This window comes from Propithecus coquereli, unplaced genomic scaffold (assembly GCF_000956105.1).
Source record: "Propithecus coquereli isolate 6110/MARCELLA unplaced genomic scaffold, Pcoq_1.0 Scaffold480, whole genome shotgun sequence".
Taxonomy (NCBI): Eukaryota; Metazoa; Chordata; class Mammalia; order Primates; family Indriidae; genus Propithecus; species Propithecus coquereli.
Window position 1 is genome coordinate 1,212,255 of NW_012150619.1, and position 15,634 is coordinate 1,227,888.

The window sequence follows — 15,634 nt, forward strand, 5'->3', positions numbered from 1 at the left end:
AGAACAGATTAACTCACCTCTCCAGCTGCAGACCAACAAAAAAGCTAACAAGCTCAAAGTTTTCTCTCTCACTCAAGGTAATAAAGACGCGAGTGTAGGGTCTGGTCACAGAGGGTGGGACGTGTCCTTTCCACAGGGCTAAGAAAAAGCTGGCGCCATGTTTCATGGAGGCCCCTGGAAAGGGCTCTCATGGGCCAAGGCTATTCTGGGAGCTGGGACTACCCCACGCACCCATGGCCGCCCCACACCCACGGCCACGTCCACCACGGAGCACGATACGCATCTAGGGAGCAGGGACGTCTCTTTTCTCTGGGCGACCCCTCGGTGCTGTCTGCCATGCTCGTGACAGTGCACCTCATGCATTTTGGCACCACCACCTAAGTTCACAGCCTGGGCCCGGGCAGGTGCTTATTAATAACCTTTTGTTGACACATGTCCCAAGAGGATTTCAAGCTACCTTGTGAGGGGTAAGAGTTACTGAAACCTGTAATGGCCCAGCTAATAAACACCCCAGTTTAGGGGAGAGTAATCACCCGATTGCTTTCCTATGATTACTATGTATTTTCATTGCCAAAAGATGCAATACAATTTCATGGTTACTTGGCCCTGTAAAATAGAAATACCCCCACATTTTAAGATATGAAAAGGTTTATATCCAGGATACTGTCAGTTCAAGAATGAGCCCATGGTACAAATGAGTCAATTCATGACAAAATTTAATTTCAGGAAAATTAACTCAATAAAGATGCCACAATTGTACTTAAAGTTTTACTACCTATTAGGAGTTGTAGGGAGCTGGTGCAGAACCAAGGGCAAGCTGATCCATTTCCTGGCTCCTCAAAATGCGATTGACTTAATACTTAATTTATTCATAATGGGGACAGTATTACAAGAAACTCCGTGTTTAATGAGGGGGGCCTGGGTCTTGAAAGCCTAACCAATCACAAAAATGGAGAGTGTTCAGAGTCTACGGGACATTAAGTTTTGTTTCCTGTAACACTACAGAGAGCGCTCACGGCACCGGACTGACGGCCCCTTTAACCAAGTAGCCCACGGTGAGGCTTCACGCCCCCACACGTGGTACTGGCCAGAAATTCTGTAGCTGCCAGGTACCCAGAAAACCAAACCAAAGTGGGGGGTTTGAATGACAATTTATTGACTAGCAATAATTTCTGTAGTGAACATCACTAGACTGTACAAGCTGCAAAAAAAGAAAAGTCAAAACACAGGACATCAGAGCCACAAAACACCCACACCCACTGTGGGGCACACTGACCAGCAGCCAGCCTCAGAAACAAAGCTGTGGGCTATTGTTCTAGATGACTCATATGAAAACAAGCTCAGAATAAGAGACCTGTGGGCGTGGAGGCCCAGCAGGCACCCTGTCCTCTGGAAGAATGCATCTAGGCAGCCGTCCTGCGGGAAGGGGCTGACCAGAGACCCCCAGGCCCTCCCTGGAGGTCCCCAGGCCTTCCACGGACATCCAGGGGCAAGGCTCTGATGCTGGGGCCCAATCCAGTGCCTGGCCCTTTGCTGCCTCACAGCAAGGCCCGCTGCCCTGGAGCTCCCCCAACCCGCTTCCCAGAGCCCTGCGTGCAGCCCAGCAAGGGCCGCGCTCACTGCGGTAAAAAGGCTGCCTCTTGGGTGTAAGGATGAAAACCAGCCGTATGCCTCCGTCTCCCGCACTCTGTAGAGATTTGATTCCTAATCCCACATAATGGCACCTGCTATTTGCAACTGATGATGAAAGGCCGGCACTAAACCCCCACAGCACGGCCTCAGCTTCAGCAAACATCTCGAACAAAATGAAAAGGTGCGAGAATAAGTAATGGGACACTCAAGGGAACAAAGGTGGCTTGTTCCAGAAAACTCAATCTCCTGAAGAAATGAATTTCATCAAAATAGGTGGAGAGTAGAAAATTTCCTATTGCACTGGAACTATCTGTGATTTTTAAAAAATCTTTATTAAAAGTAACTCAAAACATAGACAATGTGTGAGTCCTGAGTGTGAATGTTTTTGGCAGAAGCAGCTCAAGCTCGCGGCAGTTGCGAGCATGACTCACCACGCTCCCAGGACACTGCTCAAGATGCAAATTGCCACCTAGCACTGGGGACACTACCACCACGGTCGGAATGGAATTCAGCTACAAGTACGACAATATAAAGTTCTTTTCCCTGTTTCACATCTAGTCAGATGACAAGAATGCCAGAAATGCACTTTTGAAAGACCAAGTTTCAATGGAGAAGATGCTCTGAGGCAAAATCAAACGCAGCACACAGACCCAGGGCAGAGCATGACAGGACACGGCCCCGGCGCCCGGCTCCGCGAGGGAGAGCTCACCTGGTAGGTGTCCCACAGACGGATGGTGCAGCGGAGGGGCACCTCCCGCATCAGCAGGTTGTTCATCCAGCGGAAGGCAAACTGCAGGTACCTCACCTCGTGCTGGTCCAGGTGCCGATGGACTTGCTCTGCACAAAACAAACACAGGCCCCGAGGCCATGAGTGGAGCCCTCTGGAGGCCCCCGACAGCCAGGTCCTCTGTGCCTGCCGCAGAGCCCCACGCCAACAGCACATCCCCCAACGACCTAAGAACTAATTCTATGAGTGAAAAACTTTACAGTCGGCTGTTCTTTAAGAAAAGCAAATGACGGTGCTGACGGTGAGGACCGCAACAGCCACAACAGCGCCCGGGTGCTTCGTGCCTCCACGTGTGGTGCTTGACAGCCCGCAGCCCCAGGCGATGAGCGGGGCTGCCCCGTCTCACAGACGGAGCGTGCAGGGTGCGGGCAGCCCAGACCAACACCACGCCCGAGTGGCTCCACAGACGCGCACTCTCCCCCTGCTCCAGGGCAGGTCTGCAGGCGCAGGCTGGGGTCCTGCGAGGGGCTTCGAGAGCAGATGAGCTTGCCCGCTGGCCACGAATGACGCAACCCCACCCAGGGAAAATGTTCCACTTGCACCTGCACCCAACTGTTGAGTGGGCAAGTGAGACATGTCCCCAGGCCAGGGGCCAGGTGGCCTCTGGATTCCACGTTTGGGGCATCCGAAGAGGCCAGGCATTACTGAGTGTCATTCCCAAAGCACAAGCTCGCCTCGGCCACGTGCTCTTGCCTTCTCGTCAAACCGCGGTGGGCAAAAAGTCAACAGCCTTGGTTTTAGATCCTGCACTGCTGCCTCCCAGCCCTCTGTGGAGCTGGTACCACCTGCGGAGACAGGCATCGATCGCCCTCTCAGAAGCTTCAAGGTCTACAGGCTCCTGGACCCATCGCCCCAGGAAGCAGAGTTCTGGCAATCCTGGTGACCTCACTCCTGTTGTCAGGCATTCCGCCCACTCTGGGGTTCCCCTCTGAAGGGCCTGGGAAAGCTGGGAGCCACTATATAAAAACAAGTAATTATCGCCTAATTGCCCCAGATTGTGAACTAGATGTTTCTACTCAGGGCCCACCCGAGGCTTGCTGGGAGCCCTCCTGCCACACGCCTCTTCCCTCGCCCCACTTCCCCAAGCACCTCCTCTCCACTCACCTGCCCCGCCCTGCCCTGAGAGGTGACCCTGAGAAAACTTCACGGGTTCCCCATTCTTCCAAAGAAAGTTCTAGGACTGGCGCATAAACAAATGTAAGGGAGAAGCTAGTGTTGTGCTCACTGGTTTGTTTTCACTCAAGTCCCTGATTAATTTGCAATGTTTCAGAAACAAGCAAACAGCGGGGATGGGGGGTCCGTCCTGCCACGGTCCGGCAACTTACTGGCGGAGCATGCGAGAGCCTGGCGGGCTTCAGGCTGTGAGACCGGGAGCCGCTTTCGCCAGAGACAGGAGGCTCTGCTGGGCTGACCCTACAAAAGCGCAGACAGCTCTGGTCCCCATGCTGGGCCCTGCCGTGAAGGGAGTCGGTCCCTTAACTGTCTCTGCCCTCACTGTGGCCCTCCTTCCCAAACCACCATCCTCAGCTAACCAGAACAAACACGCTAAGCAGGATTCCTGCGGGACCCAGTGTGGGGACACATTGGGAATGAGGCCCTGGTGTGTGCCATGAAGCAGATGCAGCACAATAAGCTCAACTACAACGAGACGTGCGTCAGTGCTGACCTGGGCCGAGCAGAACAGCGGAGGCTCCCTGGGCATCCTGGGAGCAAGGCGCCAGGGAGGCGGGGCTGCCTTGCTGGGGCCCCACGGGAAACTCTCCAGAAGGCTTCCCAGACCAGGCAGCAGGTGGGACCCCGGAGGCCCCCACACACCCACCATTTCGTGCTGCCTCCACTGGAACAGACTTGGGACCGAGGGTTCTGGGCCTGGCGGAGGGCGGCCCCAGGAAGCAGGCGGGATGGAGGGCCTAGGCGGCGGAGCAGCCTGCCGGGGCTCGCCAGCCAGCATCCGCCCGCCCCAGGTACTCAGCTAGTACAGACAGGGGTGTTCCTTCGGGTGCTGTGAAGAGCTCCGGCACACACCCAAACACGACCAGCAGACGCCCACATTCCCACATCGGCAAATCCCATCTGCCCCCGCCCCACCCGAGAAAGCTTCCGGAGTAGAACGTTTTGGTGAGGAAGTGGCTGGAAACGCTGGTGCTTGGTGTGAGTCGGGGAATCTCATGGCCTCAGTCCCAGCATCATGGAAGCAAGCAGGGCCACGTGAGGGCAGTAAGGACAGGTGGCCCTGATTTATGGAAAATGTCATTTTTATATTAAAACCAAAACAAATATGTACTGTGGCATCAAGTCAACTGTCGTCATAAGTTTCTAGGATAAAACCTAAGAGTACGATGAATCTCATCTTCACGCTGGGCCCCTCTGAGCTCCACGGCCCAGAGCGCCCAGCACGAAGGCTGTGGTCCTCTCCCGCCTTGGAGCCAGAGACACTGCAGCGCCAGAGACAGCGGGCCTGACGCCAGCGCAGCAGACCTTGGCAGTGACCTCACAGCTCCCCACAGGCTGGCCTGCGCCATCCTCATCTTCATCCCTGTCATAATCTTCATCATCATCCTCTGCCTCCCTTTCCTCATCACCATCATCTTTATCATCCTCCCCATACTCTTTCTCCTCCTGCTCTTGGTCATTATTACCATCATCATCTTCATCCTCATCTTCCTCATCCTCCTCCTCCTTTACCTCCCGTCATAATCTTGATCTTCTTCCTCTCCCTCATCTTCCTCATTATTCTTCTCCTTATCATTATCACCATCATCTTTATCCTCCTTTCTCCTTAACATTCTCCCCCTCTTCACCCTCCTCTTCCTCCTTTTTCACCTTCCTCATCCTCATCCTCATCATCACCATTATCTTCGTCTTCCTCCTCATCATCATCTTCCTCCTCCTCCTCCTCCTCCTCCTCCTCCTCATCTCCACAGCTGTTAAAACACAGACTCCCATCATGACTTTCTCGATGAGAATCTCGGCAGGGGACTGAAAAATTCCTCCGGAAGATCCTTCCATGCCAGCCATGCCCCGCGCTGGTAACTCCTCTCAGGCAGTCTCACGGGGACACAGGCCCACACAGGCTGGCAGGGACGTAGGGAGGACAGGCTCAGGCTCCCGCACAGGACGTCTGCACCCAGGAAAGGGCTCACGTGTGTGACCAGAGGCAGTGCCGGCATGTCATTTACTTAACAGCTTTCTTCTCATCAACTTATGCCTGATTAAATACATTTATTTTTAAAATAAAACTAATTTCACTACCAAGAAACAGTTCCCACCTGCTCTGACGGTGGGCAGAGCAGCGAGCACCACGTGAACCTCGTGGTGCCTCTCGCAGGCCCCGCCAGCCTCGGCGGCCGTTAATCACACAGCTGCACGTTCAGAAGGACCTGAGACCAAAGGAGGCGATACTCTCTGCGTCCCTGGCCTTTCAGGTCGGTGGCACTTCCTACCATGACGGGTTTCCTCACCACACATACGAGAAGCTCCATCCACGGCCCGCAGTGTGAGAAACACTGGCCCCCAGAACGAGGCCGGAATGCCTGAGGACAGCAGCAGAGCCCCCACCTCTCTTCTCGGCCTTCACTCCTGGGCCCCCCATCCCTGCCCGGTGCAACGTCACTCACACGTCCAGACACCTGGACAGCCTCCTCAAACGCCCCGCACCCTGGCCTTCCCCTCGTCTTGGTTCCACAAACACTTCCACTGAAGCATTTACCACTGTGGAGTGGGCAGAACTGCTCAGCGTCCGTGCCCACCCCGGGGATGAGAGCTGGTCAGGGGCAAGTACCACGTCTGAGTCACCTGTTTCTCCAGCCCCTGGTATGCACGAGGTGCCTAGGAGGTGCCTGTCAGATGAATGAAGGAATGAGTGAATGAGTTAATGCAGTAAGCAAACATGAAACTGAAAAACTGAATAAACCCCAGTCTGCCAGTCCTCCTCCTGCACTTCTATTTCTCAGCATAGCAATACTGAGGGTTTTTCAGCAATGCAATCAGACATTGTGTTCTTTTTAAAGAATGTGTAGAATTATTTCTAACCTGAAATTATCTGCTACTACAAAACTAAACCAGTGAACATTCCAAGGGCCTGGAGGTGGTTCCTCTGCCCAGGCCTGACCCCTGCCCATTCCCAGAGGAAAGCAGAAGTCTGCCAGGATAGATGGCCAGCCTGGGCCCCGCCCAGCCACTGCCACGGGGAGCTCTGATCAACATGAAATTGAAATCTGACGAACACTTGAAATCCAGCAGTTTAGAAAATGACTAAATTTACTGAACAAGCCTCTTCTGCACAGAAAAGAAGAGGAATGAGCTTCCATGAATATGCAGTTGGCTCCAGGGGACAGCGGGCCGGAACAACTGGACAGCTCTGGAGAAGTGTGCCCGAGGAAGGCAGGGCAGGTGCCTGGCCCCCGCAGGGTGCACCAGGTTCCACTGGTCACTCCCTGGCTACGGTGCCGTGTGCACATTTGGGTGGCACTGAGCACTCAGCGCTGCCCAGCGCTGGAGCACAGCCGAGACAGAGACAAGCACTGCCGCAGTCGACCTGGGGCCTCTGGGACACACAGCCAAAGTGCCCGCCCCTGCCCAGCCAGCGCTGCCGTGGCAGAGCCCACCCGCATCAAGGCAGCGGTGGGCAGCCACATGCTAATAATCAGGACAGACGACAGACGTGCCGACTGCCAGTTTCACAAACGTGGGTTTCAAGAGAGTTTTTGCCAGGGTTCTAGCACCTTCGGCGTTCCCCACCCGCGCCTCTACCCCTCGCCCCGTGTGCTCTCACGGGTGTTCGTCAGCTGAGGAACCACTAAGCTCAGTCTACAACAAGGGCCTGTGAACTAAGCACTCACTGGGCCAGGCCCTGGGCCCAGAACGGGGCATTCCCCGACAGACGGTGACTTCTTCAAGGACAGGGACCTTGTCTGGGCCCAGAGACTGGCACTAAGCCGGGCCATGGCCTGCGGCACGTGATGAGTGCAGGGCACATGTTTGCTAATCGGGCAGTCCGTGCCCGGAGCCGCCTCTCTCGGAGGAGACGTGCGTGGGGCAATGCGGGGAGAGCGAGCGCTGCTGTGGCCTGACCCCGCTCTGCCCGGAGCACCAGCAGCCGGTCCAAGGACAAGGCCCTCGTTTTACGTAGTGGGAAAACAAACGCCAACATGTGCCTGGGAGGCAGGTGACACCTTTTCTAAAGCAAGCTGGCACGAAACAGATTTGAAAAATTAAAACACATCTTTCTGGAACATCTGTCATTATAGTAACTTAACTAGAGTAAAAATTAACCCTCTCTGCCCCGCTTGCAGAGACTAAAAGGTAGTAGGGTGCAGACACCGGCAAACCCCTCCCCATGGGACACTGGCTTGGCAAGAAGGAGCCCACTCCAGCCAGAGAGAGATGCTGGTCGCCCTGCACCGAACTCCCATGAGCAGCCCCTCAAAGGGGCCACGTGCCTCCTCCCCTGACCCTGGGGGTCCTTGACCCTCGCCTGTGAGGTGGGGCAGCAGAGGCAAGCTGCCCAAGGTGCACTCCAGGCAGCAGTCAAGATGCGACCCAGGACTGCCCCCTCGGAGCCCCTGAAACTACCTGACACAGCCGGATCAAGGCACAGACCCGCCCTCGTGTCTCTGAGCACAGCCACCCGCCCTCCACAGAGCAAGAGCACCTGGCCATGAGAAGTGACCAGAAAACCTGACATGGCATTAACACCACAAGGACACAGGCAAATCGCTCCCAGAATGGAGGGCTCCCCATTCATCAGTCCGCTCAGCGAAAATTTACCAGGGGCCCTCCACGCGCCAGGGCCGCCTTGAGAGCGAAGCTGCAGGGAGACAGGCTGCGTCCTGCCCTCTGGGAGTTTAGCAACTTGTAGGGGATTCAGCCTCGAGCTGCCAAGGCCTCTGTTTCACCAGAATTACCAAATACGACTGAGGTCCCCAAAGCCCGGGCCACGGCTCAGTATCGGTCTGTGGCCTGTTAGGAAACGGGCTGCGTGTCACCACCTAAGCTCAGCACCACGTCCCCCCGACCCAAGACACCACCCCCAACCTCGGTCTGTGGAAAAATTGTCTTCCATGAAACCAGTCCTGGTGCCAAAAAGGGTAGAGACCGCTGGAATATGAGTGTACTGAGTGCTTGGCCTCTTTTTCTGCCCAACACCGGACCTTCAAGGCCTGAAAGGAGCTAAAACGGTGAGTCCATGCCCATCTGGTGGTGATTTCAGCCTTGGCGTGAGATCACAAGCGGCCCTAACGAGGTCCCTTACGGCGAGGGCTCCATTGGGTGAGCCCAACACAGCCAGGCTGACCGGCTATGTTCTGGGGCCAGCGTGAATCCCTCCTCGAACCGCAGAGCATCCTCTATGTAGGAGGTGGCCATCTGTCACCGACTCCGCAGCCACTCCGGGGTGGGTGATGAAGAGTGACAGAGTGGCCAGCACCGGCTCCCCGGCCACCCCTAATGTGCAGAATGAAGTCCTGGCCAAGCTGCCTCCTCTTTTGAACATGTGAAAAATGGACTGCTAAACTCTAGGCATAACTTTCAATTTATATACATCAGAGCTGCAAATGTATATGCCAAAAAGATTCATTTTTCTTATTTTATAAGTAATTGTGAGCAGATGCTCTTTCACTGATAAAGGTAATTTGGTTAGCAATAATTCTGAATTCAGAATTTCCATTTCAGTGGAAATAAGAGTGTACATACAATGAATGAGCAGGCAGATGTAATTATTGTCATATTTCAGGCTGAAGATATTTTTTTCATGAAGCCCTATGTGGCAGGGCAGGGCGATGTAATTGTCGTAAAGTCTCAGGAAGAGACTTGTCATATTAGGAAGGAGAAACAACCACAATATTTGTTGAACACTTTTCTCAGCACTTTAAACAGCAGATCTACAGACCGAAAATTCTGCTGAAACATCTTGTCTTCTTGATTAAAAATAAAAATAAATTATGCAAACACATTGTGTCCCAGGATTTATGCTAAAAAGGAAAAAACATGTATCCCATTGACTTAGCATAAAAAAACACAGCGTTTATGCAGGACCAGACACTACTTAGATTTATTTGCCCAAAGAGTAGGCATAATTGCTCACACTTAGCTACCTGACAAAGAAAACCTTTCAAACCCCCTGCACAAAGCTCAGAACAGACATGAATACATCATGCTTTTGCTGGGAAAGGCATGAATAGGCTTTGATTTGGGGGGAAGATTTCAATTCTCTAATCAGTTAAAAAGATAAAAAAGAACAAAAGCAAGAGCCACTGACAGTGAGCGTGGGCCTCTCTGCAGCCAAGAAGCCTCCGGTTCTGAGTTCCCCCACCCTCCCTGCTTGCAGGATTTGGTTTATGTTAACGATAAACAGCTAAAAAAAAAGGCAGGTCCCAGATAGAGGCAGGGTCCCGCCGCACTCACCAGCCAGAGGACCGTGGCCCCCGCTGCGCCCCAGCTGGGCAGGATGAGGCGTTGAGACTGAGGGCAGGAGGCAGCAGGCCCGGGCCCGGGCAGCTCCGGGAGGGAAGGGGGAAGCAGCAGGGGCTGAGGGCTTAGAGACAGAGCACAGAGCGGGCCTGCACTGTGGCCACACACAGAGGCCTCCGAGGATACAGAGGGCCTGGGCTGGAGAGGGACAGGGCAAGGAAATGAGGGTCAAGGGACAGCAGCAGAATCCAGGACCTGCGGCTCCACTTTCCAAGCACAGGACACTCCCCAACAAACCCCTCCAAGCCAGCAGGCAGCTGCACCAGGAGCTGCAGCCAGGAAGCCCCAGCAGGTCTTCTCCCTTGGGCAGCAGACAAGGCTGGGCTGGACATTACTGGACAGTGGAAAGGCCTTGGGTTTTAGAGTCAGGTGAGCCTGAGTTCAAATCACCCATCTGCTTCTGGAAAGTTCTCTGAGCTCTCAAGGGCTCCAGGTCCTACCATGGAACACAGGAAGAGTGCCAGAGCCTCACAGCCCTCTGGGGGAAGTTCCTGGCGTGGTGGCTGCCATGCAGTGGGCACGTCAAGGGCATCAATCCCCTCCTGCCTGCTCTCGGGGCTGGACCAAGGCTGAGAGCAGGACCACAGCAAACCACACTCTCTGCTGCACAGCGAGGCCGGCCCCCTCTCAGCATCTCAGCCAACCAGCCCGGGAGCAGACGCATCTGCCCTGAGGCCTGGGACCAGCGGGTCCCCCATAGGTTCCCTACAGACTCTTCAGCCATCACAACACAGTGAGCAAATGACAGAGGGGCTTGAGGTCAAAGAGGGTTAAACACATGGTGAGTTACTGAAAAAACAGAGGCAAGAGAGACAGCGCTGCAGGCCAGGGCTGCGCCAGGACCAGAGACGAGAAGAGCAGCCCACTCTCACTCACAGAGGGACGAGTGTTAGGACAGGGCTGCCAGCAAATGGCCACCGCAGCCAAGAACAAAGAGCCATCCGCTCTGTCTTTGGCCAGAGGGAGGTGAGCTGAGATTCCAGCAAGGTCTGAGCTAACAGTAAACGCCCACAGGCCAAGAGGACTGGTACTGAAGGTGGCGTTCGTCTGAGCCATTCCTGAGGCACAGGCCACACTGGAGGCTGACCGGGTTGAGGACCATCTATGTGCACGGCCGTCTCCATTAACGGCGGCTGCCTGTCCTACTACACACACACATGCTTCTACAGGAAACCTGCTCCTTATAATACACACTGCTGCATTTCAGTAATGATCATGTCTTGACAAGAAAACATGTTTTCCTCCAAAATTATGATGGAGATCAATTGGAAGTGAGATTTATTTAGAACATTTTAACACCACTTCAGGAATGTGCTGATGATGTAAAGAGAAAAATCCCAACCCCTAGGCCCCACTCCTGTGCCAAGAGCCAGGATCCCAGCTAATCCCACAGGGGACTGGAGAGGTCAAGACACCGGGCCCTCCAAGGAGGCACCTGGCAGCCCTTCCTGGAGCGCGCAGGAGGCAGAAGAGAGCCGGGAAGCTGGCCTCTCGGAGGCGCGTCTGTAGCTGCACACACTGAGATGAGCCGCGTGGAGAAGATTCCAGGGGCCGCCATACACCAGATGCAAAGTTTCTTGTATAAGAATCCGACTGGCCTGTGGCCCTGGCTCCTGGGAAGGAGACCCTAAATCCTGGGACTGTTTTTGTTGTGCTAATGAAGCAACTCCTGGTGGGCCCTAATAGCATCCAGACGGGGACTGGTCACCAAAAAGACCACGCAGGGCCAGAACCCTGGAAGGGGAGGAGAGGGCGCTGGAGACTGAGCTCCCCACGTGGCGCGGGGTTCAGTCACCAGGCAGAGGTAGCAAAACCCCGGAGAAACTGCGGCCCTGAGCCCTGTGGCGCTCCCCGGTTGGTGAACACCTTAATGTGGCAGGAAGGTCCCACACACTGACGCTACAGGGAGTGATACAGAAGCTCTGCGTCCCCAGGACGCCTCCAGATTATGTCCTCTGCTTCCCTTCACGTGGCTTGTCCCCCCGACCTGGGTGCCCCATGACCTGTGTGCCCTTGTCATCACGAGTACAGTGCTTTCCTGAGTCCCCTGAGCCATCCCAAGGAATCGCAGACCCTGCGGGAGTCAAGGACACCACTGCATTTACAGCCAGCAGGTCAGAGTGCAGCTGGCCTGGGGACCGCTGAAGGGTGGCCGGCCTGGCGTCTCAAACGAGGGCAGTCTTGAGGAGGGCTGAGCCCTCAACTTGTAGAGTCTGATACCAACTCTGGGTGGTTGCACCAGGATGGTATTGTGGGATACCAAGTCCACGTACAAACCAAACACTCCTGCCACCAGCGAATGGCCCCAAGGGCCGAGATCCACACAGACAACAAGGCACAGGCCAACCAGCAAATTCATTCCCTTAAAGTAACTCCTCCCAGGCTAACGTCAACACCAAGGCCATGCCACACAACTGCCTCTACACAACGATGGGGGTGAAGGCGCGTCAGAAGGCACAGTGAGCTGTTCCCACGCAGGCAGGACTGACGTGGCGGCCAGCACTACCCCAGGAGGACAGGGGGAGGTCACACCAGATTCATTCCCGGGCTGCGGGGCACAGAGGCGCCACCACGCACTTGCGGAACCTCAGTAAGCATGAGCTCAGGATAAAGTGAAGCCTCCTGGCAGACTGTAAAGAAACAGGGTTTATCTGACACCACGACACGTAATCTTTTCATCTCTAGAGAGGTACTAAAATATATTTTTTTGACAGTAACATAATCTAAAATACAAGTTCTTCTAGAACTACATGGAGTTGAAGTAATGAGGCACTAAATAATTCTCACTCACAGATGTGCTCACGAGCTTCTCTACAAACCCTCCAAAACACAGCCACGTCCAAACGAGGCGGCACCAACCTGATTCCCTGAGGAGAGGATACAGATGGCAGCCAGCTTCCTGGGGTGCCTGAGGCTCGGGGGGCACTGACCACATGCCACGAACTACAGCATGTGGCCCTCCCCTGCCCCCAACAAGCCAGGACCCTGCAGACGGACGCTGGCCCAGGAAGAGCAGTGGGCCGGACCGCAGATCAGAGGGGAGGGCCGGGCAGTGGGCCCAGCCTCAGCTCCGACCCACCCGCTCTTCCAGAAGGTCCTCCCGGGATTCAGCTTCTCTTTTTATTATCTTAGGAGCATCATTTGAAGAGCAGAAGGTTGTAATTTTGGCAAAGTCCAATTTATATGTCAAATTTTCCTTCAGTGTTTCAGAGTTTTAGCATCATTCTAAGAAACTTGGGTGCCTATCTCAAAGTCACAAAGATTTTCTGTTTTCTCATAGAAGTTTTAAAACTTTAGGCTTAAAACACAGGCCTTCGATTCATTTTGAGGTAATTTTTTAACATGGTGCGAGGTATGGATCCAAATTCCTTCCTTCGACATATAAATATCCAATTGTAACTGCTCCATTTGTGTAAAATATATACGTACATACACTATATAATAAATATATACTTTTGTCACTGAATTTCTTTTGTACCTTTCTGGAAATCAGTCGGCCACATATGTGTGGTTCTACTTCTGAACACGCTCCTATTCCACGGACCCCGCAGCCTGTCTCAGTGCCAACGGCACACTGTCTTGACACCCTTGGAATCGGGTAAGGTTACTCCTCCCGCTGTGTTCACCGCGGTCGGCCCTGTTCTACCTATTCTACGGACTTCGTGTTTCCATATGAATCTAAAACGTGGCTTGTCGATTTCTACAGGAAAGTACGGTGGAATCTTGATTGGGATTAAAATGAAAGTATGATCAGTTTGGGGGGGAAACTGACATTTAATAATCTTGCAGCTTCTGATCTGTGAATGTATTCAGGTCACCTTTAATTTCTCTCAGCACTGGTTTGTAGTTTTCAGCGTGCAGGCCTATTAGTCTTTGGCCGTAGCATTTTCCCTACACATTTCATATTTTTATGGTATTATAAACAGTGTTGCTCACTGAATTTCAACTTCTAATTTTTCATTGCTAGTATATAGAAATGTGATTTATTTTTGCATATGGATCTTATATCCTGAAACCTCAATAAATTCTTATTTGTTCTAGTAGCTTTTTTGTAGATTCCATCAGATTTTCAAAAAAGATGATCATACTGTCTGCAAACGAAGGCAGTCCTATTTTTCCTTTCAGTCTGGATGCCACATATGTTTGTGTGTATGTACATGTGTATGAATGCACCTGGTGTTTGGTTGTGCCTCACAGCACTAGCTGGAATATCCAGTATACACATTGAATATGGTGAGAAAAAACACTGTGTCGTGTTCCTAACCCTAAGGGGAAGCATTCAGTTCACACCATTTTATACAGTGTTAGCTACTGGTCTTCATAAATGCCCTTTATCAAGCTCAGGAAGTTCCTTTCTATTCCTAGTTTACTGAGAGTTTTTATTAGAAAAGGATATTAGATTTTGTCAAATGCTTTTTCTGCATATATTGAGATGATTTTTAGGGGATGATTTTATGTTCTTTTAAAATATGTTAATAACAATGAATTACATTGATTTTTTTCAACAGTTAAATCAACCTTGCACTCTGGGATAAACCATGTGTCATCATAATACGTACTGTTGGATTTGATTTGCTAAAATTCTGTTGAGGATCTTTCCATCTTGTTCATGAAGGATATTGGTCTATTGTCCTCTTTCCTTGCAATGCCTTTGGTTTGGGTATCAGGGCATCATAGAAATGCTGTCATTATAGAATGAACTGGAAAGTATTCCCTTCTGTTCTATTTTTATGTCTCATTTGTTCTTTGTTCCTCTTTCATTTTGCATACTTTTATAGTAATTGAGCATTTGCTATAATCCATTTTATCTCCTGTGTTAGCTCGTCAGCCATACCTCTTTGTCCCACTGTTTTAGTGGCTGCTTTAGGGCTTACAGTACATATGGTTACAGACAGTTATCACAGCTTACCTGTAATTATTACTAGACGACTTCATGTGCTGCACGGTGAAAAAACCTGAGGACAGTCTACCTCTATTTCTCCCTCTGCCCACATTCGTACTTTTGTCTTCATCACCACAGATCCACATTTTCATCTGGCATCCTTCCTTCTCCCTGAAAATCCACCTATTGTGTTTCTTGCAGTGCGGATATCCTGCTGGTCTGGTGATGAATTCTTTCAGGTTTTATATGTCTAATATGGCATTTATTCCACCTCCATTTTTGAAAGATTTTTTTTTCTGGTTAACAAGGTTTTTTTGTTTGTTTGTTTGTTTTTGTTTTTTTCCTTTTCATAGTTCAAACACGTTGCTGCATTGTCTTCTGGCTGGAACTGTTTCTGACGAGACCTCTGTTGTCATACTTTCCTTTGTTCTTCAGTACATGTCTTCTTTCCTCTGGGTACTTTTGATATTTTCTCTTTATTAGTGGTTTTAAAGCAATATGCTTATGATATGCCTTCACCTGGTTTTCTTCATATTCCATACTCGGTTTGCAATCATTCACATTCTTGGTTCTACTAGTTTATAGCTTTTATTTTTAAAAATATTGAGTATTATTTCTTCTATTATCTTTTCTGTTTCCCCCTTTTCCAAGACCACAGATTACACGTATGTAAAGCTGCTTCGACTGTGCCACAGTTGACTGACTGTTCATTTCTTAAAATATTTTTTCTCTTTCATTTTGAATAGTTTCTATTGCTATGTGTGCAGGTTCACAAATCTCTCCCTCTACAAAGTCTAATCTGCTAATAATCCCATAAACTGTATTTTTCACTTAAGACGTTGCGGTTTTCATCTCTATAATTT

The 15,634-nt window shown here is 51.7% G+C and overlaps 1 protein-coding gene across 1 annotated transcript in view; it reads right to left on the reverse strand.

Annotated features, from left to right (window-relative positions):
- Positions 1–15,634, reverse strand: part of TBC1D22A (TBC1 domain family, member 22A) — a 355,619-nt gene that overhangs the window by 108,071 nt on the left and 231,914 nt on the right. The window contains exon 11 of the mRNA XM_012655585.1: positions 2,342–2,469. Coding sequence (XP_012511039.1) covers positions 2,342–2,469 — 128 coding nt within the window. The remainder of the gene's footprint in view (positions 1–2,341; positions 2,470–15,634) is intronic.